Here is a 24,586-nt window from a genome sequence, read left to right as displayed (position 1 = left end):
AGCTGGAGGTACTTGGACGTCCCCACTCTGTAACACACAAACCCCAAGTGTTGCACACACACAGACACGCACACATGTGTTCTGACACACTAACGAGATCAACACACTTGCCAATACACACAAAATCGTTCAGTTTCAGTACACTCCTGGCAGACCAAATGGAGGGTTATTTCAACGTGGCTCAAATGTTTGTCCCGATGGTATCTAAGAGACCGACTCCCGATGGTATCTAAGAGACTGACTCCCGATGGTATCTAAGAGACCGACTCCCGATGGGATCTAAGTGACCGATTCATTTACACCATATGTGACGCTTTTCCTTCTCTGTCTGCTTTCCCTCTCTCCCACTTCTCTCCTTCCTCCATCACTCTCTCCATCCATCTGGTTTACATTATTCACCCTGTGTACTTTATCTGCCCCACCTCTCCTCCTGCCTCACTTTCTCTTTCACTCACTACCTCCTTACTCTTCTCTGTCCTCCCTATTGCCTTCTATCGTTCAAACTTTCATCTTTTATCTATTTTTCATCTACTCTACATTGTCTCTATCCTATTCTCTCTGTCCATCTCTCCCTTTCTCTACTCCTGTGCATATTTTCCTGCCTGAGTCTACCCTGCACACCTTCTCCTCCACTTTCCATCCCGCCCTCTCTCGCCCACTCTGTCTCTGCCTCTTCCCTCCTTTGAGCCTGTTCCAGGGACTTCCAGGAAAAACTCCAGCTGCATAAATAATTCCACTTTAAATCCTCACAGGAAAAGGAAACTCAGGCACAGTCACAGCTGCCGTTGTTTTCCACCCAGGAAACTACAACATCCCAAAGCCTCCTCTCTCTACCTGTCTTGGTCGACTGTTTGGTGGTACTTGTTGTAGTTCTTTCTGGTTCAGTTGCCTTTTTCGGTTGATTGGTTGTATTTGAGGAAGTACTTCTGGGTTCTGCTTTTGTTGCCGTCTTATTGGTTGTAGTTGTGGTGGTCACTCCTAGTGTTGTGGTTCCTTGAGGCGTCACAGAATTTGGCTGTTGATTGGTGGATGCAGGGGTGATAGGTCTGGGTAACGGTGATGTCACAGTGGGGGTCTGTCCTGCTATTGGTCTGTCTGTTGGCGTAGTGGTATTATCTGATATATTACCTGAAGAAAGAGTCAAAAGACATGAAGCAGCCTCTCTGCTGACAACAACAATAATGTCATTCAAATACTACTTAAGAGTTATAACAACATGATAAAGAACTCAGTGGTTATAGCATTGTACTCAAGCTTCAGTTGTGGATGAAGGCATATTATTCCACCACTCATAGATTGAAACATATTCCTCATAAACATCATATTAGCTACCCTTTAGTTACTCACCTGTAACTACTCCTCCAATGAAGGTTGGCTGTATCACCACAGGTACGGCTGTCACTCTGTCAGGTGACTGTGTGGAGAGGATCCTATTGGCTATTGTCAGCCCAGAGAGGCGGGGTTGAACAGTGAGGCTGACCATCGGGGTAGTCTGAGCTTCGGCCATCTTGGACACCAGACCTCTGCTGAACTCTGTCTGAGCCTGTGGCCGGAACTGTGGCATCTCATCTAGTGTAGTCAACGCAACCAGTGACTCCCCCTTCACAATCACTGTAGGGACAAGTTCACTTCCTGATCCAGTTGCCGGCCAGTCATCCAAATCCTCCGGTATGATTGGTCCATCAGAAGTCCTGCCCCTTGATGTTAATCCTTCATCACCTGAGGATTTGGTGGGTGGGAGAGCCGTTGGTCCCTTTGCAGATGAAACTCCAGTTGGCTCTGCGGTTACCATAGTACCTGTCCAAGCCTCAACTGAAGTAGACTGGTTTTGGGTTGATCCACTGTTGAGTTTCTGAGAGGGGGAAAGGGGTTGACTTTGGTCTGTAGTTCTAGTGCCCATTTCCTCCCCAACCTGCCCCAGGTCAGAACCCACCTGCCCCCCACCTGCTCTCTCTGTGGGCCAATCTCTGTTGTTGACTCTGACTGGCACATCACTCTGGCCTCTGGGACGAGAGGAGGGAAAGCTGGGTTTGAGGGGTGTACTGATGACAGGGTCTGGAAGAGAAGAGGATGAGGTGGAGGAGCTAACAATCACCTGGCTGGTAGAGGGATGGAGAGAGGAGAGGAGGAAGGTGAGGGGGAGGAGGAGGGATGCAGTGGCCATGGTCTGGCTGTTGAGGGTGGTGATTTATACGGTCCGTCTGTTTGTCCGTCTGTCACACCATCCTCTTACTGAGCTCTGAAGACACAGAGAGAACAAAGAGATATGGATGAGGTTCACTCAGTGAATTTTTAAGCAATAATTTCTGAGAACCTGGGAATTATCTTGTGCCCACCCCCGACAAGGGTTGTTCTGAGGCCCGAGGCGAAGCCAAGGGCCGGGATACAGCCCTTGGAGGGGGTTGTCACACGATAATTAATGGGTTTGAAAGCATTATTGCTTTTATAAAATGGTTGCCAACATATGTATACAAATATGAATGACATTTTTTTATAACAAATATTATTATGAGTATATTTGTTTTTGTTTTTTCTGAAGGTGCTATCCAAGTAGGCTGGTTGTTAGTTATTTTCTCATGTTTTGACCCCGTTTTTTATTTTAATAATTCTATTCATTCGACGTTGCTATGCTAAACAAATCAATGGCATGTAGCTAGCTAGCAGAGATTCAATGATGGTGAGAGACAAGAACCTCAATAAATAACCATTTAATAAATATCCAATTGACCTACATAGACCGCACAGTGCTGTTAATGAATGAATGGTATTCAGAGTGTCTATGGTTCTTTCTTGGGTTAGCTACCCTACTGGAATGGGAGCGATCACATTTGTAAAATGATACATTGTTGCACAGGTTGTAGAGCCAGACTGTTGCAAACCAAATAGTAGCATGGAAAAATAATGTGTAGATGTTTTTTTCCTGAGGGAGATGAAGTTTATGAATTTCCTGCCTGGGCTGCGAGACAGTGGATTGATGACATTAACACATGATGGTATTTTGCGGGATTTGTTGTCCTACAACTTCCGCATATCAATCAGAATCCAGGATGCAAACAACCAGTTTTATGATATCAAATCAAATAAACATGTGTATTGGATGCATACACATATTTAGGCTACAGAGGGACTTATCTTTAAAAGGTAGTCCTAATAACCAAGGCTGAAGGTATCTCTAGACTAACATATGGTGCTCTATCTTTATATCTTGACAGTAAAATAAGCAAGGAGATAGACCAGATGCTTTTCAACTTTCTTTGGAGAAACGGTACCCATTACATTAGGAAAACTGTTGTAATGAACACTTATGAGAATGGTGGACTGAATTTTCTGGACTTAAAAACACAATTTTTCTCCACACAGATATTATATGTGGAATAATCGGGATATATTGTATACAAATAATTATTTGTTTTTAGAATATTGGTTCCGAAATAATATCCCATTGGTGAGCCAACTGGTAAATGCAGAGGGTCTTTACTCAGTTATAAGGAATTGTTATCACTTTACAAGGTCCCTGTAACACCTAAAGATTTTGCAATTGTTTTAGATGCCATTCCCTCAGGTGTTGCTCTGTTATTCAGGAACGTGTCAAGACCTGACCCTCAGAGCCTACCTTCTATTGACCCTGTTGACTAATCAGTAGGAAAGATTTGTTTCTCTTTTGGTCCATTCAACAACAGAGCGATACGATCCTTGTTTCAGCAGGATGTTGTATACCTTATGTCATGACTTATTGGAATGGATTTATTGATAATATCTGTTGGAAAAAAGTTTGGATGTTGCCACACACATACCTACTTGTTAACAAAATTAAGGAAGTTTCCTTTAAAATTATTCATAATTATTATCCTGCCAACCACTATATGAAGAAGTTTAAGGAAAACATAAACTCAAATAGCTCCTTTTGTAATGACCACCCAGAAATAGTGTTGCATCTTTTTTGGCATTGTATTCATGTAAGAAAACTGTGGCAAGACATCAATAGATTTATAAGATTTATAACACATTTATGAAGATTTTACACTATTGTGGAGAGATGTACTGCTTGGATTCTTTACATACGATAGAAATAAGCTGAAACATTTTTATCTAATTAATTTCATTATTCTTTTGGCCAAATTTCATATACACAAATGTAAATTTACAAACAAAAAAACATTTTCTTACCCTACAAAAAGAAATTGATCTATATTTTAAGACAGTTAAATACTCTACTAACAAAAAAGCTGTTAGAATTGTAAGTGTATGTATGTCCCTTAAGGTCCTTGTGTAATTGTAATGTGATACTGTACCCCCTAGCTCGATTGTCCATTGTATATAATCTATATATACTTATGTTCCCTCATGTACATTCTGTATTGATTTGTTGTTAATAAAACATTTTTTTAAATGTAAAAATATTACAAATCTGACTGCGCAATCCACTGTCTCATCAGCCCAACCAAGCAATTTCTAAACTTGATCTAGACATTATCTTACATTTCTTTTAGACTAACATTTAGTTTTCAACAGCTAAGATTTGTATAAACCTTGCCGTCTTTCCCTCCGACATTTGTAACAGTTTAAATATTCAAATTTGATCTTCACCTGTCCCATAGTAAAGAACGTATTGGGGGGATGGGACGAGGCAGGCAGTCAGGCAGCGTTTCTCAGCCATTCGAAATCATGAATCAGCTCACATAATTTTTATGGATATATACAAAGAAATGTAAATTGAAAAAAGGTACAACGAAACAAAGTGCAGCTAGTTTGCAGTCTTTCCAGCTTCAGTTTGAAGTGATTGTGTTAGCTGTGTTGTTGGCTAGCTCCTCTGAATAACAGAGTGTCCTGACGAGTGAGCACATTTTCTATGCCAGGCGAAATCGCGACTCAATAGCTCATTGTTATGGATGTATCCAAATAAATTTCTCTAGAAAACAACTTAAACAAATGCAAATGCTGCTGCTTTAGTGTTATTCTGGCTAAACCTTTTGACGTGACTGTAAGTTAGCAGTAGATGGTTAGCTAGCAAGCAAGGGATAAGAACATTGCCAGCCAGTATGGCAATGGAACATTTAGAACGAACGACTGGGTTGCATCCATAGATACAGAACAAAAAGACTGAACGACTGGGTCACGTCTCTAGCAACCAAACCGGTAGAACAAACGACCAACCGGCTTGGGTAGCAACCCTAGATTTGTGTTGGGACTATATCTTGTGGAAGGATGAAATCATTATTTGAATATGATGGTATCCCATTGTATAAAAGTGATAATGCCCTCGAAGCCGGTGTTTGGAGGATATATTGGCACGGTTTGCCGCCACTCGACTTTGTCTTAAGCTTAACAACAATATATCTAAAAAAAAAAGGCTTCTTTGGCATTATAAACCAACAACAATACACACAAACCTAAAAGTAAGAAAATGGAATTTAGAAATATTAGTGCGAGCAATGTCTGAGTCTGGTGTATATATACAGTTGAAGTCGGAAGTTTACATACACATAGATTGGAGTCATTAAAACTCATTTTTCAGTTTGATTTCACAGAAGTGTGATTGACTTGGAGTTACATTGTGTTGTTTAAGTGTTTCCTTTATTTTTTTGTGCATTGTAGATGGCTTCATGAGGAAGGAGAATTATGTGGATATATTGAAGCAACATCTCAAGACATCAGTCGGGAAGTTAAAGCTTAGTCGCAAATGGGTCTTCCAAATGGACAATGACCCTAAGCATACTTCCAAAGTTGTGGCAAAATGGCTTAAGGACAACAAAGTCAAGGTATTGGAGTGGCCATCACAAAGCCCTGACCTCATCCTGAAAAAAGAACTGAAAAAGTGTGCGCGAGCAAAGAGGCCTACAAACCTGACTCAGTTACACCAGCTCTGTCAGGAGGAATATGCCAAAATTCACCAAACTTTTTCTCCAAAAACCTTGTGGAAGGCTACCCGAAATGTTTGACCCAAGTTAAACAATTTAAAGGCAATGCTACAAAATACTAATTGAGTGTATGTAAACGTCTGACCCACTGGGAATGTGATGAAAGAAATAAAAGCTGAAATAAATCATTCTCTCTACTATTATTCTGACATTTCACATGACATTTCACATTCTTAAAATAAAGTGGTGATTTTTTACTAGGATTAAATGTCAGGAATTGTGAAAAACTACGTTTAAATGTATTTGACTAAGGTGTATGTAAACTTCCGACTTCAACTGTATGTAAACATTATTAAAGTAACCAGTGTTGCATTTTTAAAGTGACCAGTGTTCCATGTCTATGTACATAGGGCAGCAGCCTCTAAGATGCAGGGATGAGTAGCCGGCTAGTGATTATGTTCAGGGCCTGGTAACATACACATCACTGTCTTTGGAATAAAATTTCACTTCCGCAGAGCACACATGATTACCTCTGCATATATCATTTACACATTAACTTGGTAGAGCTCTCAGAGAAAAACACATGCAACCACATAAGCAGCATACACGCATGTACATATTATGCAATGCAAAGCGAGAGGGGCCAATACAGCATCAGAGGTATAGGGATATGTTTGTATCTCTCTGGCGTACTTGGGTTCATAGATATGGTCTTTGTGTGAATCTCTCTCTTTCTTTATTGAGGAGTTTTTGTATAGCATGTGTGTGTGTATGTGTATGTGTGTGTTTGTGTGCCTATATAGAGAGGTGTTTATAGCTGTTCTGCTGTGCTGACTCAGAGGGCATGTCACAGAATTCTCCCAGAGGTCCAAGCAGCATGACAGCAGCACGCACATAGAGGGGTGTGGTGTCGTGTATAGTTACAGTGAGTCATTGACCCACACGTACATGCACACACACACATATGCACGTACACACACATATGCACGCACACACACATATGCACGCGCACACACACACATATATGCGTGTACACACACACACATATATGCGTGTACACACACACACACACACACACACACACACACACACACACACACACACACACACACACACACACACACACACACACACCGGACTTAGGCCCACACCTTAAGCTGTATAATGCAGAAAGCATGCAGAATGATCAGAGCAAAGAAGCACAGATGGTTTCACTCCTCCAAGGCAGATGAGCACTATCTCTCTATCTTTATTTTTCTCTTTCTCATTGGCTTCTTCTTCTATGTGGACTATCTCTTTTTATTTCTCCCAGCCTCTTTATACAGTTTCTCTATACCTATATTACTAACACCATCCTCTGTTCAACTGAACCACCTGGACAAGAGGAACTCCTACGTGAGAGTGCTGTTCATTGACTATAGCTCAGCGTTCAACACCATAGTGCTCTCCAAGCTCATCACTAAGCTCAGGACCCAAGGGACTAAACTACTCCCTCTGTAACTGGATCCTGGAATTCCTGACAGGTCGACACACTGTCGCTCAACACAGGGGCCCCTCAGGGGTGCATGCTTAGTCCCCTCCTGTACTCCCTGTTCACCCATGACTGTGTGGCCGCGCATGATTCCAACACCATCATTAAGTTTGCTGACAACACAACGGTGGTTGGCCTGATCACTGATGACGATGAGACCGCCTTTAGGAAGGAGGTCAGTCACCTGGTAGTGTGTTGCCAGGACAACAATCTCTCCCTCAACCTCAGCAAGACAAAGGATCTGATCGTGGACTAGAGGAAACGGAGGGCCGAGCATGCACCCATCCACATCGACTAATCGAGTGGGTCGAGACCTTCAAGTTCCTCGGTGTCCACATCACTAAGGAATTTTCATCGTCCACACACACCAACACAGTCGTGAAGAAGGCACGACAACGCCTCTTCCCCCTCAGGAGTCTGAAAACATTCACCATGGGCCCTCAAATCCTCAACATGTTCTACAGCTGCAACATTGACAGCATCTTGCAGAATACAGTGTTTGGTTTCCACCTGACAAAATGGCACCGATCTCATCCAAAAAGTTGACTCAAGTTCGCCAAAAAAGCACCTAGAAGCACCTGATGATCATCAAGACTCTTGGAAGAATGTTCTATGGACAGATGTAAAAAATATGACTTTGTGGGTGACAAGGGTCCCATTATGCCAAGCAAAAAACAAACACTGCATTCCACAATAAGAACCTTATACCAACGGTCAAGCATGGTGGTGGTAGCGTGATGGTTTGGGGATGCTTTGCTGCCTTGGGACCTGGACGACTTGCCTTAATTAATAGAAGGAATCATGAATTCTGCTCTGTATCAGAGAATTCTACAGGAGACTGTCAGGCCATCCGTCAGTGAGCTGAAGCTGAAGTGCAGCAGGGTCACAATAATCAAAAACACACAATCAAGTCTACATGAAAATGGTTAAAAAGTAAAACATTTGAAGTTTTGGAATGGCCTAGTCAAAGTCCAGACCTAATCCCAATTGAGATGTTGTGGCAGGACTTGAAGCGAGCAGTTCATGCTTGAAAACCCACAAATATCGCTGAGTTAAAGTAGTTCCACATTGAAGAGTGGGCCAAAATTCCTCCACAGTGATGTGAGAGACCGATCAACAACTACAGGAAGCGTTTGGTTGCAGTCATTGCAGCTAAAGGTGGCACAATAAGTTATTGAGTGTAAGGGGGAATTACTTTTTCACACAGGGGAATTGGGTGTTGCATTAACATTGGGTGTTAAATTAAATAAATAAAATAAGCATTCATTTATTTTGTTATTTGTAAACTCAGGTTCCCTTTATCTAATATAAGGTTTTGGTTTAAGATCTGATAACATTCAGTATCACAAATATGCAAAAAAAGAGAAAATCAGAAAGGTGGCAAATGCTTTTTCACAGCACTGTATAATATACATATCTGTCTCAATTACCTCATACCCCTGCACATCCAAATAACAAATCAACTCGGTACTGGCACCCCATGTATACAGCCAAGTTATCGTTACTCATTGTGTATTTATTCCTTGTGTTATAATTGATGTATTGTGTATCTTTTTTTCTCTGTGCATTCACTCCAGGTCTGAATCAATAGCAGTAACATTGGCTGAAGGTGATGCAGTAGAAGACAGTGAACAGGATGCTCATACAGTACATGATCACACAATCCTATCAATCATAGTAAAACAGTCTGTCTAATCCTCATACAGTCATAATGTCTGTCTGTCTTGACCAGGTGTGGGCTATTGAGTCAGAGGATGAGGTAGTGACTGAGGGGGATGTTTTTCATAAGACCAGGGGTGAGCTTCTCTGGTACCAAGGGCATCTGGGTGTGGAACACAGCACCAACACACCTGATCAAACTAATGGCTGGGTTTAAGCAGGTGTATTAAATTAGAGCTGGGCTGAAACAAAAGCATGCCCAACCTGCTGCTCTCCAGGATCAGAATAGCTCACCCCACTTATCAAAAACACTCCCCTTCCTTCATTCTGGCATCCGCTAACTCAAAATCCCATCCCCTACCCATGCAACCAGTTACTGTAACTCAGACTACCCATGGAAACTACCCATGGCACAGATCTAGGACCAGCTTACCCTCACCAAATCCTAACGTTAACCCTTAGAGAAGAAAACAAAACACGGATCAGTATCTCGGGCAACTTCATCCTACTCCTTATGAGTCATTAATTCCCCTTCTATACCAATGCCTCATTCTCTTAAATCACAGAAGAACAAACATATGTGTGCTAATCCTGACATGTGTGTGTTCTGCTCATGAACAATATGTGTGTGAAGTGCTTATGGGAGTGACATATGTGAGTAAGTATGTGTAAGGACACCGTGTGTATGTGTGTGTGTGCAGGTGTGTACACCATCATGGGAGAGTGAGCATGTGTGAGAAAATCTATGGGTACACGTGAGGAATTTAAATCTTAAAAGGGGCAATCTGCAGTTCAAACAATAACAAAGTTATCCCGCCACTGTTTCAGTAAACAGCTGAGGGATAGGGCTGGAGAAAAATTGAACCACTCTCAAATTCAAAGACCGAGCTATGGGCTCCCGAGTGGCGCAGCGGTCTAAGGCACTGCATGTCAGTGCTAGAGGCGTCACTACAGAGCACAATTGGCCCAGCGTCGTCCAGGTTAGGGTTTGGCTGAGGTAGGCCGTCATTGTATATAATAATTTGTTCTTAACTGACTTGCCTAGTTAATTAAAGGTTACTTTTTAAAAATAAAAACATTTAAATGCAAGGACTAATCATCTATGATATCAAAATTATAATTTTGACCACATGGTGTTTGTTTACAATTACATTATTTAACAAAGAGTAAAACAAGTTCATAATTCTGGTTCTGATGGGGTATGACAGCTGAACTAAGTTCATGAGGCATTTATAAGTTATATTCTACAAGAATCTGTCACGTGTGCTGCCACTCCGGCCTCTAGGTCACCAGGCTGCTGATTATTGCGCACACCTGTCACAATCTTCCCGCGCAGCAGCGCCTCATGACACTCACCTGGACTCCATCACCTCCTTGATTACCTGCCCTATTTATGTCACTCCCTTTGGTTCCTTCCCCAGGTGTTATTGTTTCTGTTTCAGTTTCATGTCTGTGCGTTGTTCGTGTGTTCTTGTTTTATATTATTTTTCATTCATTTATTAAATAATTTACTCCCTGAACTTTCTTCCCAACTCCCAGGGCACACATTATAAAATCAATGGCAATATTTCATGAATTGAAAAGTCACAAAACACATGTAGCAATCACAGATTGTCCCTGTAACTGAGATCTTGCTAATAGCTTGTGATGCTCAAATACTCCCATATAGATGTTAAAGAAAGCTGAGAAAACAGACTAAGAAAGACAGAGAAATTTATGGATTTAGGGCAGGATAGTGAGAGAGAAGCACAGAGAAAGAGAGCGTAAGTAAGAGGTATAAGTCTCCATCTCCACCTCGTCACAGTAGTTTTGCTGTTTATTTTCTTTCTCCCACTCAACCATCTCTTTCTCCCAGACTCCAGCCTTCTGTTGGCCAATCCACCTCCGATGAATCACTTTGTTTTACCCCCCCCCCTCCCCCTTTCACCCCCTTCCCTCGCTCTGGCGGTGTTATTTCAACATGGTTGTATTGTACTCCTGCGGGAGGAGATATAGGGCAGTGAAGATAGAGAGATAAACAGAAAAGAAAATGAGAGAGGGAGGAGGGTTGGGAGAGATGCATGGAAAATGGTGATGATAGCTATATAACGAAGCAGACAGTGGAAGGTACAGAGAGGGGGAGTGGAAAGTATGGAGAAAGAAAGGAAAATAAACGATAGACAGAGAGAGGGAGAGGGTGAGGTGAGCATTAGGGATATGATGAAGCAGAGAATGTGGGCGGCAGAGAGACAAGGTTTCAGGGGAAACTGACTCAGTGATGCTGGTATGTCTTGACCATAGCAAATTAGTCTGTGTGTATGTGATTGAGTGAAAAGTAAAGTAACAGAGACAGGAGGGGATAGAGAAACTGTGAGGGGGCTAGAAGTGTGTACAGTTTCTAAAGTTGTGATGAGGTGTGTGTCAAGATGTCACTCTGGGCAGCCTGGAACACAGTGGAACTGAGCCATCTCACCTTATCACAGGGTAAAACTAGCAACCTGGCAGTTGACTTTAAACAAACTGACAGATGAAAAATGGGCCTACAAAAACCATTGCCCCTCGATGGTAGTCTTACTACTGCAATCACAGTTCAGCCAGTGTGAGTGTGTGTGTGCGTAGGTGGTGGTCCTGATTTAAGACACTGAGGGCCCTTAGCCAAATGGGATACATAGAGAGGAGAAACACCCTGCTGCTTTATCTGAATCACTGTCAACATGAATCTCTCTCTATCTCTGTCTCTGTCTCTTTCTCTGTCTCTCTCTCTGTCTGTCTCTCACTCACACACACACAATACTACAGCTTCTGTGAGTGTCTTGTGTCTTTCTGTGAATATCTGTAGAGGGCAAATGGGTGCAGGGAGGAGGAGGGTATTTATATCCTGAGATCTGCCCCTTGAGGCAGAAGAACACTAAGTGAGGGGCAATGGAATGGAGGAGGGGGGTATGCCGTCACTCTCACAATAACGTCTTTATCCATCTACAGGAAGGCCTTAGGACAATATAATATAGTAGAACAACATGCAACAAGCTGCGGATTGCCATATATACAGATATGTATTGCATGACACCACTACTACAAGTAAAGTTACACTTCTCTCTGTTTGTAACACTTCTATTACCGTAACTGGACTGCTAATGATAATACTATTGATTCTACTAATATCAGGTGCAAAAATGAAACAGGTGCAAAGCAAACCCTTATTTCCAAAAAAGAATGGCTTCCAAAAACCACAGGCAAATATCAGGAATTGTAAAGTTAATTCCTTAAGCTCAAACTAAACTGAACCTCAACCAAGCCACATAATCATAGCAAGCCAAAATACCTCTACACTTCTGAAAGAAATCTCTGTTCCAGATTCAACTGAAATTACCACATTTCATAGCCACTTTTGACCTACACATTGCCCAGACTGACATATATATATGCACACACACACACACACACACACATGCGCACACACACACACACTCACACAAACAAACTCTTTCACTATATTTCTTGCACACACACACATTTATGCCAGATTCCAGAGAGTCTGAGCATCTTAATTTGAGTGAATATTTCCAGAAACAGACACTATCCTGTTTGTGGACAGAGGGATCGCTGAGTTCTCCCCAGCAATCACCAGTCTGAACGGTGACATACTGGCCTTCATGCATGTGTGTCTGCATGTGTGTGTGTGTGTGTGTGTGTGTGTGTGTGAGTGAGTGAGTGAGTGAGTGAGTGAGTGAGTGAGTGAGTGAGTGAGGGAGGGAGGGAGGGAGGGAGGGAGGGAGGGAATGGGAGTGACTGTGGGGTCTCGAATGTCAAGGTGGCCCTCTAATAAACAGGATTAAAGAGTCAGACTGAATTACGTTAGAACAGGAAGGCCGGAAGTGGAGAATGACAGAAAGAATGGAAGAAAGAGACAGAAAAATAAAGTTGAATCTGGAGAATGAGAGAGTGGGAAACAGAGGGGCAGAGAGAGAGGAGAGGTAAGAGAGAAATAATGATCAACGAACTGATAGCATACATGCGGAGAGAGAGGTTGAGAGAGTGAGAATAATAGGGGAGGTTTATAGCTCAGAAACAGATAGAGAAAGAGAGACAGAAATAGAGCACTCTATACAGATATGCCATGGAGGGACACTGAGCGGTTCCAAAGTCCAACAGAACAGTTAAAGCGGCAGTGCAGTCAAAAACTAAATTCTTCCTGTGTTTTATATATAATTCCACATTATGAGGTTGGAATAATACTGTGAAATTGTGAAAATTATGATAATGCACATTTAGTGTAAGTTCTGTTTTAATTAAAAGACTGCTTGAAATTTCAGCTTGTTTTGCTCAGTGGAGTTTTTGGATTTAGGTTAATAGACCAATAACAAAGAGTTAGCCCTCCTCTCTTCCAATAACAGCTAGTTACACATCTCTTCCATTCGGCTCCTCCAATTAGACACCTTTCTCAGACCTCTCCCAGACAGTCCTAGCAGAATTCTTGCTTGATAAATTGCATTTAGTTATTTTTGTTTATTTTTGACCATTTTAATTGAAACAATCATAGTAATGTACTTTATTGTTACCCAGAAATGATTTGATATTTAGATAAAAATGGATGCAGTGGACCTTTAAAGTATTACTGCATTACCCTCAGCTTAAGGTACCTATGTATGGCCTATAAGAGTGCCATGTAGGGGAGAGGTGAGTGTGTGTGTTTGTGGTATGTATGTATGTATGTATGTATGTATGTATGTATGTATGTATGTATGTATGTATGTATGTATGTATGTATGTATGTATGTATGTATGTATGTATGTATGTATGTATGTATGTATGGGGTAAAAGAGGTTAGAGGGGGTCTATATGATCCTTAAGATTCCACCATCTTGCAGGAATGTAAACAAACCACTCACTATCAAACCAGACCATCCCTCCTATGACACACACACATACACACTAACTTACTAATTTATTCCCAACAACTCTGATTACCTGTAGCGCACTATCTCTGTCTCAATACCTTGATGAGAAAACATATAGTTATAAATACATTAAGTGTTTAAAGGATCCAATGATAAGCACAACATGCAGTATTTGTGATAACTGTCATGATAAGTTACCTCCAAAATGAATTCATAAATACCTGGTGAAAGGAACTCCATTAAACCTATAAACACACGATCATGAAACCTCTATTCAGCCATGCACTAAAGGTAGTTGACCCTGACCCTCTGTCAGGGGCTATAACCCTGTCCAATGTGACTTGGACCACACAGAAGGGTCACATGAAAAGCCTTAGAGACATGTCCATTGGTCCACTGGGTTGGGCTTGTTATTGTGGCTACAGAACCAATCATCTGACTCCTGCCTTCATGTTTTGACCTCTGGATGAGGTGGACACCCAACTACATCGGAGGCAGACATCTTCTCTGATGTTCTGCCTCTTCTGAGACAGGCCACAGTTCAAAGGCCAAGATTGACTCTGACAGGGAGGTATTTTAACTGCAGTTAGACACCCACTCACGCATGAACACACGTACAGACACACAAAGGTCAAATACAGGTTGCCTTTGTAACACTAATGAGCAGAGCATACAGAGGATCATGGAACCCCAAAAACACATTTGTGAATACCAACACTATAGTTCAGATGTAAATACAGACAGAGCAGATACACACACAGAAAACACACCCTGATTGGCAGACTCTTAACTGATGATAAGAGCTGAGAGTAGTGGAATAGTGAGGAGGCTGTCCATCCAAAGTACTCTTATAATCTCCACCGGTGCAGCCAGAAGAGGACTGGCCACCCCTCAGAGCCTGGTTCCTCTCTAGGTTTCTTCATAAATTCCTGCCTTTCTTGAGTTTTTCCTAACCACTGTGCTTCTACATCTGCATGGCTTGCTCTTTGGAGTTTTAGGCTGGGTTTCTGTATAAGCACTTGGTGACATCTGCTGATGTAAAAAGGGCTTTATAAATACATTTGATTGATTGATGAGTCATCCATACGGATCACTTTCCCTGTAGAATGTTACACTATCCACAGCATAATGTCAGATCACAAGTTCTGTGATCTACGCATTTTGCAGTCTTTTGTTTTTGGTTCTAGGTTTTGTTCTCTGTTCTGTCTGCTCTATGTTCTGCCTGCTCTGTGTTCTGTCTGTTCTGTATTCTGTCTGTGCTCTGTTCTGTCTGTGGTGTGTCATAGTGCTTGGTCAGTAGGTTTTGGGGTTTTGCTTGTGAGTGATGTTTTCTGTCGGGTAGCCTTTTTGTTCTTGAAGGTTTTGTCAGTCAGATATGGACAATTCAACAGTAACAGTTATATGGTTTGGTTACATTTTCAATCGTTAGTTTTTGTTTGACATCAATTTTAAAGTCTCAACATCATTATTTTACCCTGGAATTGCCCATATGTGAACTATCTGTCCTGCTGTTGATGGGTGATCTGTGTGCCCTGTGCACTTTACTATCTGGAGAGGATTTCCCTCACACTATCCTGCCAGCTTCACACCCTACTCTGGCCTAACATATGACAGAACGATAAACTCTTAACAGATGAAACCATAAAAGTTTGCTTTGATATCCCATACCTTCAAGGTGGTCTGGAGTGTATGGCCTGCACGTGCCCCTTCCAAAAGCCTCTTTCTCTAAGATACGAGTAGGTATCAAAGCAGGCAGTAAATCCTCCCGGAGAAAAATGCTGTTCTTGGGTTTGACATTCTGTTGTTCTATTCGGTGGATCGACGTGTTTTTGTTTCTCTTTGCAATCCAAGTGGTCTGGCAGGGCTCTGTGTTCAAGCCATTAGTTCTTTGGAGCAGTTTGCCGCCCGTTACGATCCAGATTCGCAGTGGCACGCCCCCCTCTCTCCCTCGCTCAGCTGGATCCAACTCCGGCTGCCTGTTGAAGTCCTGATGAGAAACAGGTGAATCTAGATTCTCCAACGGCCCCATACGCCTACCATCTGCCTCGGGCCTTGGTTGGGCAACCCTTGTAAACACTCACAAACACAACACGCGTGCCAGTTTTGAGGACAGACCTCAGGCGCACTTTCAAATGAGCAGGCTAAACACACAGAAGCACTAATGAGGTTTGTTGTGTGCCCATGAACGTGTTGCTTGCTCTTTCAATGAACACTAAACTATTTGAATAATCGTAGTCCACGTCCAGAATCGAGATTTCAATAATCCCCTTATTGCGTGTGTCCAAATTGAACCCTTCTCCTCTTTCCGATTGTAAATTGGGGATCTGGGTATGTCATGTAATTAAACATGAGTAGGTCGTCGTGAGTAGAATAGTCTGGTGGTGTAGCCTATCTGGTATCATCGCATCATTGGGAAGAGAGGCTCGTCTTTCCTACCCGTTCTTTCCATACGACAGGCTACAGAATTGACGATGCTGCCAATCTTCGCAACTGGTTTAGAATTTCCGCAGCAGCCTGTGTGCCCACGGTCCCCGCCTGCTTTTAGCCTCTTTCACAGATTACCAACAATATAAAAACGACTGCATGCAGCAACCACATAAATATTTAAAGTTCGACTTTATTCATTCATTGACAGGATATGGTATACATAGCGCACCATAGGCCAAAATGTATAATACATTTATAATAAAAACGCTATATGAATATGGTATATTTAAGCGCACAGGTCACATATGGATCATTCATAGCCTGCAGGCATATCGCATCGTCTTCGTTCATACAGTTTTAATGTAGGCTATTCCCATACTCGCCTTTCTTCATTCAAAACCTACCTGCGCTCATATGTCCTGTCCTCAGATATGACGTCGTATGCATCCGATTATGACTCCGGCATATAGCAGCGGGCACGGATGCGTATCCACAGCCTCCGGTCTCGCGCTTCCACCTCTGGTGAGCCGCAAACTATATAGGCTAAAATACAGAAAGTCAGTCTTCTGTCGATATTGACTTAGACTACCTCAGTCAGTTCTCTCTACGATAAACCAAACCAGCAGGAGCAAGCACGGGAACTCACGCCCCTTTAAAATTGCTCCATCTCTCTCTCCCTCCCTTCCCTCTCTCTCTCTCTCTGGCTCACATGCGGATCAACACGATTACCTCCAACCGCCCGAAGCGGTTACTATTACACAACTGATCTGCTCAAGCACCGAGACCCCGGGCCCACCAACAAATTAGCCGATATTTAGATTCCAGCCTTACATGATGGGATGAATACGGACGTTTTTATTCCACTCAGTCAGAATATTGATTTTCACTCTCTCCCCCCTTCTTGTGCGCTCTCTCTCAACGAAACGATAAAATGTCAGGTCTTTCTTTTGTTATCTTTCAACCTTTTTTATTATTATTAATAATTACATTCTGTTTTTACGTATTTTATATTATCAGCATCTGGTAATGCGACTGTAAGACTGCATGATGAGAGTGATAATATTGACATGGTGTGATAAAATAGTTCTGAAGCCAGCTATTTAACCTCTAGGATTGTCAGATTCTGACCTTCAGTTCAGAGAGGTTGTTGCAGTAAATGAAATAGTTATGAGCTGCTGCTGCCACCCCAGTAGTTAGGAAGTCATAAAACATAATGTGAAAGCTGGCTTGACACCTAACTGTTCCAGCTACAAGGAGAAAGGCTTGTTTGTATATGAAGAGAACCCCAACCTGAGGTAATGTCTAACTACCAACTAAGGCAGGTTGAGAATGGTGCAGGCCAGGAGAGACAAAGGGGTTGGAACAAACTGCGTTCTCATAGTGAAACTCTACCCTCCTCCTCCCCTTTCTTTCAGTCTTGGAGGGGAGAGAGGCAGGCAGGGCTGTTGGTATTTCCCTGTGCCAAGCTCTGCACCCTGGCTCCATGCCACCCTACCCCCCCTCCCCCCAAACCTTCCGAGGATGGGTGTGTCCAGGTGATTCAGGGAGAGCCTAGGGACTGCTTAAAGGAGCAGGGGAGTTACAGATGACACACACACACCTGTAGTCATACAGCTGTGTTTATCAGTGTTTACCTAAGCTGTCCATGGACTCTGTGTCAACAGTGTTCTATTCAGCGCAGGTTTTTTTAAACAGTGATAAGAGTAGACCCTCACCCTTCCTCTAGTCCTCCAGGCTGAACTACATTATCTGTCCTGCTGCACCCCGAATACAAGGCCTGTGTACATGTACTATCCACAATGCCAGGCAGTGTTCCACTGCCACATAGACTGTAAACAAGCAACCCATACACACAATGCTGAAGACTTCAGAAGGAAGTCACAGATAATCAATTGACTCCCATGTCTAAGTGATGCTCTCTCTCTCACACACACACACACACACACACACACACACACACACACACACACACACACACACACACACACACACACACACACACACACACACACACACACACACACACACACACACACACACACACTACTGCTCCGAGAACAAGGACCTAAAATACACTGTTTAGCTCTAAGGATTTTCCTAGGACCATTACATTAGTACTGAGCCAGCAACAGAGACAGAGAGGCTTGGGGTGAAGAGTGCAAATGACATTCAAAACGCAGAGAGACAGGAAACAAACAAACTCAGACAAATCCTCCATCAATTTAAGCAGCTACAAAAGATTGCTCATAGCTTCACAGCTGCCCGGACAGACAAGGCAATCGCACGCATCATTTAGGTTGTTATAAAATACTTTGGAATAGTTACTATTTATTATATCCACAGCATTTTTTCTCTCCAATCAAACACAAGAGTTGCATTTATGAATGTGTCTGTGAGACAATGACTGTGTGTGTTTCTGCCTCTTTGTCTCTGACCCTCAATTATGTTGACAGTGTGGAAGATAGAGACAGTCAGAAAAAGTTCAATGGAACAGAATTTCTCGTAAGATTTCTGCAAGCAAGCTACTTGAAAGTGATGCTTACGTCTTTTCAGGTTGTAAATGTGTAGTATGAAAACTTGTGACCATGTACAGTATGTGTTTTAATGTATGATTTAATTTGAATGACTCCTACAGCCTGCAATGCATGTGCTTGCTACGCTATAGGAATGACCACAGCACATAAAGGCTACGCTTTAGGAATGACCACAGCACATAAAGGCTACGCTTTAGGAATGACCACAGCACATAAAGGCTACGCTTTAGGAATGACCACAGCACATAAAGGCTACGCTATAGGAATGACCACAGCACATAAAGGAAACCCTATAGGAATGACCACAGCACATAAAGGCTACGCTATAGGAATGACCACAGCACATAAAGGCTACGCTTTAGGAATGACCACAGCACATAAAGGCTACGCTATAGGAATGACCACAGCACATAAAGGAAACCCTTTAGGAATGACCACAGCACATAAAGGAAACCCTTTAGGAATGACCACAGCACATAAAGGCTACGCTATAGGAATGACCACAGCACATAAAGGAAACCCTTTAGGAATGACCACAGCACATAAAGGAAACCCTTTAGGAATGACCACAGCACATAAAGGCTACGCTATAGGAATGACCACAGCACATAAAGGAAACCCTATAGGAATGACCACAGCACATAAAGGCTACGCTATAGGAATGACCACAGCACATAAAGGCTACGCTTTAGGAATGACCACAGCACATAAAGGCTACGCTATAGGAATGACCACAGCACATAAAGGAAACCCTTTAGGAATGACCACAGCACATAAAGGAAACCCTTTAGGAATGACCACAGCACATAAAGGCTACGCTTTAGGAATGACCACAGCACATAAAGGAAACCCTTTAGGAATGACCACAGCACATAAAGGAAACCCTTTAGGAATGACCACAGCACATAAAGGCTACGCTTTAGGAATGACCACAGCACATAAAGGAAACCCTTTAGGAATGACCACAGCACATAAAGGAAACCCTTTAGGAATGACCACAGCACATAAAGGCTACGCTTTAGGAATGACCACAGCACATAAAGGCTACGCTATAGGAATGACCACAGCACATAAAGGCTACCCTTTAGGAATGACCACAGCACATAAAGGCTACGCTTTAGGAATGACCACAGCACATAAAGGCTACGCTATAGGAATGACCACAGCACATAAAGGCTACGCTTTAGGAATGACCACAGCACATAAAGGAAACCCTATAGGAATGACCACAGCACATAAAGGTTACGCTATAGGAATGACCACAGCACATAAAGGAAACCCTATAGGAATGACCACAGCACATAAAGGAAACCCTATAGGAATGACCACAGCACATAAAGGCTAAGCTTTAGGAATGACCACAGCACATAAAGGCTACGCTATAGGAATGAACACAGCACATAAAGGCTACGCTTTAGGAATGACAACAGCACATAAAAGCTACGCTTTAGGAATGACCACAGCACATAAAGGCTACGCTATAGGAATGACCATAGCACATAAAGGAAACCCTTTAGGAATGACCACAGCACATAAAGGCTACGCTTTAGGAATGACCACAGCACATAAAAGCTACGCTTTAGGAATGACAACAGCACATAAAAGCTACGCTTTAGGAATGACCACAGCACATAAAGGCTACGCTTTAGGAATGACAACAGCACATAAAAGCTACGCTTTAGGAATGACCACAGCACATAAAGGCTACGCTTTAGGAATGACAACAGCACATAAAAGCTACGCTTTAGGAATGACCACAGCACATAAAGGCTACGCTTTAGGAATGACCACAGCACATAAAGGAAACCCTATAGGAATGACCACAGCACATAAAGGAAACCCTATAGGAATGACCACAGCACATAAAGGCTACGCTATAGGAATGAACACAGCACATAAAGGCTACGCTATAGGAATGACAACAGCACATAAAAGCTACGCTTTAGGAATGACCACAGCACATAAAGGCTACGCTATAGAAATGACCACAGCACATAAAGGAAACCCTTTAGGAATGACCACAGCACATAAAGGAAACCCTTTAGGAATGACCACAGCACATAAAGGCTACGCTATAGGAATGACCACAGCACATAAAGGCTACGCTTTAGGAATGACCACAGCACATAAAGGCTACGCTATAGGAATGACAACAGCACATAAAAGCTACGCTTTAGGAATGACCACAGCACATAAAGGCTACGCTTTAGGAATGACCACAGCACATAAAGCCTACGCTTTAGGAATGACCACAGCACATAAAGGAAACCCTTTAGGAATGACCACAGCACATAAAGGCTACGCTTTAGGAATGACCACAGCACATAAAGGCTACGCTATAGGAATGACCACAGCACATAAAGGCTACGCTTTAGGAATGACCACAGCACATAAAGGAAACCCTTTAGGAATGACCACAGCACATAAAGGCTACGCTATAGGAATGACCACAGCACATAAAGGCTACGCTTTAGGAATGACCACAGCACATAAAGGAAACCCTATAGGAATGACCACAGCACATAAAGGAAACCCTTTAGGAATGACCACAGCACATAAAGGAAACCCTATAGGAATGACCACAGCACATAAAGGCTACGCTTTAGGAATGACCACAGCACATAAAGGCTATGCTATAGGAATGACCACAGCACATAAAGGAAACCCTTTAGGAATGACCACAGCACATAAAGGCTACGCTTTAGGAATGACCACAGCACATAAAGGCTACGCTTTAGGAATGACCACAGCACATAAAGGCTACGCTATAGGAATGACCACAGCACATAAAGGCTACGCTATAGGAATGACCACAGCACATAAAGGCTATGCTTTAGGAATGACCACAGCACATAAAGGCTACGCTTTAAGAATGACCACAGCACATAAAGGCTACGCTATAGGAATAACCACAGCACATAAAGGAAACCCTATAGGAATGACCACAGCACATAAAGGCTACGCTATAGGAATGACCACAGCACATAAAGGCTACGCTTTAGGAATGACCACAGCACATAAAGGAAACCCTATAGGAATGACCACAGCACATAAAGGCTACGCTATAGGAATGACCACAGCACATAAAGGCTACGCTTTAGGAATGACCACAGCACATAAAGGAAACCCTATAGGAATGACCACAGCACAAAGGCTACGCTATAGGAATGACCACAGCACATAAAGGAAACATTTACATTACATTTAAGAGAAACCCTATAGGAATGACCACAGCACATAAAGGCTACGCTATAGGAATGACCACAGCACATAAAGGCTACGCTATAGGAATGACCACAGGAATGTGTATAGTGTGAATGGGAAAATGTGTTGCTGTGTGTTTAGCATATGACAGGGGAATTACCCAGCTACGTTCCCTGGCTAACGAGATTACAGTAATCTGGTCCTATCACTGGGCCTGTTTCAGCTGACAGCCTAAAATCACCCAAAAGGCCCCAATGAGTCACCAGCCCAACACAGGAGTCCATCTGTCTGCCTGTGCGATATACGAGAGAATATCTACACTGAGTGTGAAACATTTTAAGGACACCTGGGCTTTCCATTACTTAGACTGACCAGGTGAAAGCTATGATCGCTTATTGATGTCGCTTGTTAAATCCACTTCAAATCAGTGTAGATGATGGGGAGGAGACAGGTTAAAGACGGATTTTAAAGCCTTGAAACAATTGAGACATGGATTGTGTATGTGCGCAATTCAGAGGGTGAATGGGCAAGGCAAAAATATTTAAGTGCCTTTGAATGAGGTATGGCAGTAGGTGCCAGGCACACCGGTTTGTGTCAAGAACTGCAAAGCTGCTGGGTTTTTCATGCTCAACAGTTTCCCATGTGTATCAAGAATGGCCCACCACCCAAAAGATATGAAGCCAACTTGACACAACTGTGGGAAGCTTTGAAGACAACATGGGCCAGCATCCCTGTGGAACACTTTCAACACCTTGTAGAGTCCATGCCCCAACAAATTTAGACTGTTCTGAGGGCAAAATGGGGGGGGGGTTGTTCACTCAGTGTCCATGTGTCTCACATGGAAATGTATATCAGAGAGAGAGAGAGAGAGAGACAGAGAGACAGAGAGAGAGAAAAAAAGAGAAAGAGAGAGAGAGTGAGAGAGGGATAAGGATTGACAGAGAACGAGAGGACCACTGGGAGAGACAGAAGGATAACCTAAGCCATATTATAGACACAGGGAGAGATAGAGAACATGACAGACAGATAGTTAGAGGGGTACAGTACATGCTTCAGGAGGTCTAGAAACAAACATGGTTTGCTTTCCGGCACACTTGAAGCCATAAGTGTTCTTTGTGAAATGTCCTTGAGCTGAGAGAGGGAGTTTGTCGGTCTGAAAACACAGAGACAAACAGTCACACAGAAATTCACAGCCTCATGTTAGCAAACATACCAGTAGTCAGACACAAACAGTCAGGCAGGCAGTAGATCACACACCTTCCTGGAACAATGAGGTAGATGCATACCATTAGGACTTCTAGACTGAAACTCAATGGAAAAAACGCTGTCCTGCCAGGAAGCCAAACACATCTACCTCTAAATCAGAACAGATCTTTCCTTCCAAAGAAAGGCATGTAAATAACACTGCAGCAGCAGGATAAAAGCAATCAGATTAAGACCCATATTAATTTCATTGATGTGATAAACCCATGTTTATTAGCCCTAGCTCAGGCTTCTCATATGCTAATGTATAACCACAGAGGAGTCAGTGGGGAGCTTAGCACCAAAATACCTCCACTGGCTCCGGCCTCTCTCTGGTTGTCTAGACACTCAGGGATAATCCCCCACTCTGGGCCCCGAAAAGAGAGATCTGTATAGGGGTCGCTCTCCCTCTCCCTCAGTCTCCCCCTCTCCCTGCACCAGCATTGGGTTTCATCAGATCTGGAAGGACAAGAGGGGTGTACCCCATTCCAGTCTCTGTACAGTATGATACTATACACATCTCAGTGTCTATTTAACAGAGGAAAAAACTAATATTGCAGCTGTTATTGTTTAATAGAATAGCTATCATGTGTCTTGTATTATTAAACAGAGGGGAGAGGAACAGTAGGAGACAGACAGACCATGTTTGGTGTATGTGAAGGGAAGAGAGAGAGGGGGTAACAGAGCACATGTGTGTCGGAGAGAGAAAGTTGTGAAGAGGCAGATGTTCCATTGGCATTCACGCTGTCTTTCCATTTAAGAAGAACACCAAAGCCATAACAATGAGAGCAACATGGAGGCATACTCATACAGATAAATCAACACACATACATTTCTAGCATACTAAGACACTCGGTCTCTCTCTCACACACGCGTGCATTCAAGTACATGCGTGTGTACACGCACGCACACACACACACACACACACACATACACACACACACACACACACACACACACACACACATGCCATACTCTTTCTCTGTAACACATCTCCACACACACAACCTCCTCTCACAAACCTCACATGTTTCTGCGCAGGGAGGCAAACACACCCCTACTGCTGCACATCTGGCAGGGGACACAAGCCCCTCTTTGTGCTGGGGATCTGGGAGTGTGCCCCCTGGTGGCTGAGGAGAGTAACACAACCACTTCAGGGGACCAGCATCTTCTCCTTTCAGCATACACACTATAGACAGACAAGACACACACTGGGACATATCACTTACGCAACATACAGGGTTGTAGGGCTA

General features: G+C 42.8%; 2 protein-coding genes across 4 annotated transcripts in view; one reads left to right on the top strand and one right to left on the bottom strand.

Moving 5' to 3' along the window:
- The window catches only part of LOC118370699 (proline-rich transmembrane protein 3), a 27,505-nt gene extending 8,347 nt beyond the window's left edge, over positions 1-19,158 (bottom strand). The window contains exons 1-3 of one of the 2 annotated variants that reach the window (XM_035755771.2): positions 16,758-19,158; positions 1,348-2,239; positions 835-1,128 (exon numbers count right to left, since the gene is read on the bottom strand). In XM_035755771.2, the coding sequence (XP_035611664.1) occupies positions 835-1,128; positions 1,348-2,164 (1,111 nt within the window). In that variant the 5' untranslated portion in view covers positions 2,165-2,239; positions 16,758-19,158. Of the gene's footprint in view, positions 1-834; positions 1,129-1,347; positions 2,240-15,594; positions 16,451-16,757 lie in introns of those variants that run through there. The other variant, XM_035755772.2, reaches the window with a different exon arrangement.
- On the top strand, positions 19,158-24,586 carry LOC127912489 (uncharacterized). Of its 2 annotated transcripts, XM_052481941.1 has the most exons (3): positions 19,158-19,699; positions 19,766-20,128; positions 21,845-24,586. In XM_052481941.1, exons 1-3 carry the CDS (start codon positions 19,186-19,188, stop codon positions 22,069-22,071), a joined length of 1,104 nt encoding a protein of 367 aa, XP_052337901.1. In that variant the 5' UTR covers positions 19,158-19,185; the 3' UTR covers positions 22,072-24,586. The 2 variants fall into 2 exon arrangements, with proteins under 2 accessions (XP_052337901.1, XP_052337902.1); XM_052481942.1 differs by lacking the exon at positions 21,845-24,586 and having other exon boundaries at positions 19,766-21,833.

This window comes from Oncorhynchus keta, chromosome 27, assembly GCF_023373465.1.
Source record: "Oncorhynchus keta strain PuntledgeMale-10-30-2019 chromosome 27, Oket_V2, whole genome shotgun sequence".
In the NCBI taxonomy this organism is placed as follows: domain Eukaryota; kingdom Metazoa; phylum Chordata; class Actinopteri; order Salmoniformes; family Salmonidae; genus Oncorhynchus; species Oncorhynchus keta.
This window is presented reverse-complemented; position numbering and strand designations above follow the sequence as displayed.

Excerpts from the sequence above, each read along its gene's own strand:
- LOC127912489 (XM_052481941.1), top strand. The coding sequence starts at position 19,186 with ATGACCACAGCACATAAAGGCTACGCTATAGGAATGACCACAGCACAT. Across the intron at positions 19,700-19,765 it reads AATGACCACAGCACATAAAG|GAAACCCTTTAGGAATGACC; the intron begins GCTACGCTTTAG and ends CAGCACATAAAG. Across the intron at positions 20,129-21,844 it reads AATGACCACAGCACATAAAG|GCTACGCTATAGGAATGACC; the intron begins GTTACGCTATAG and ends CAGCACATAAAG.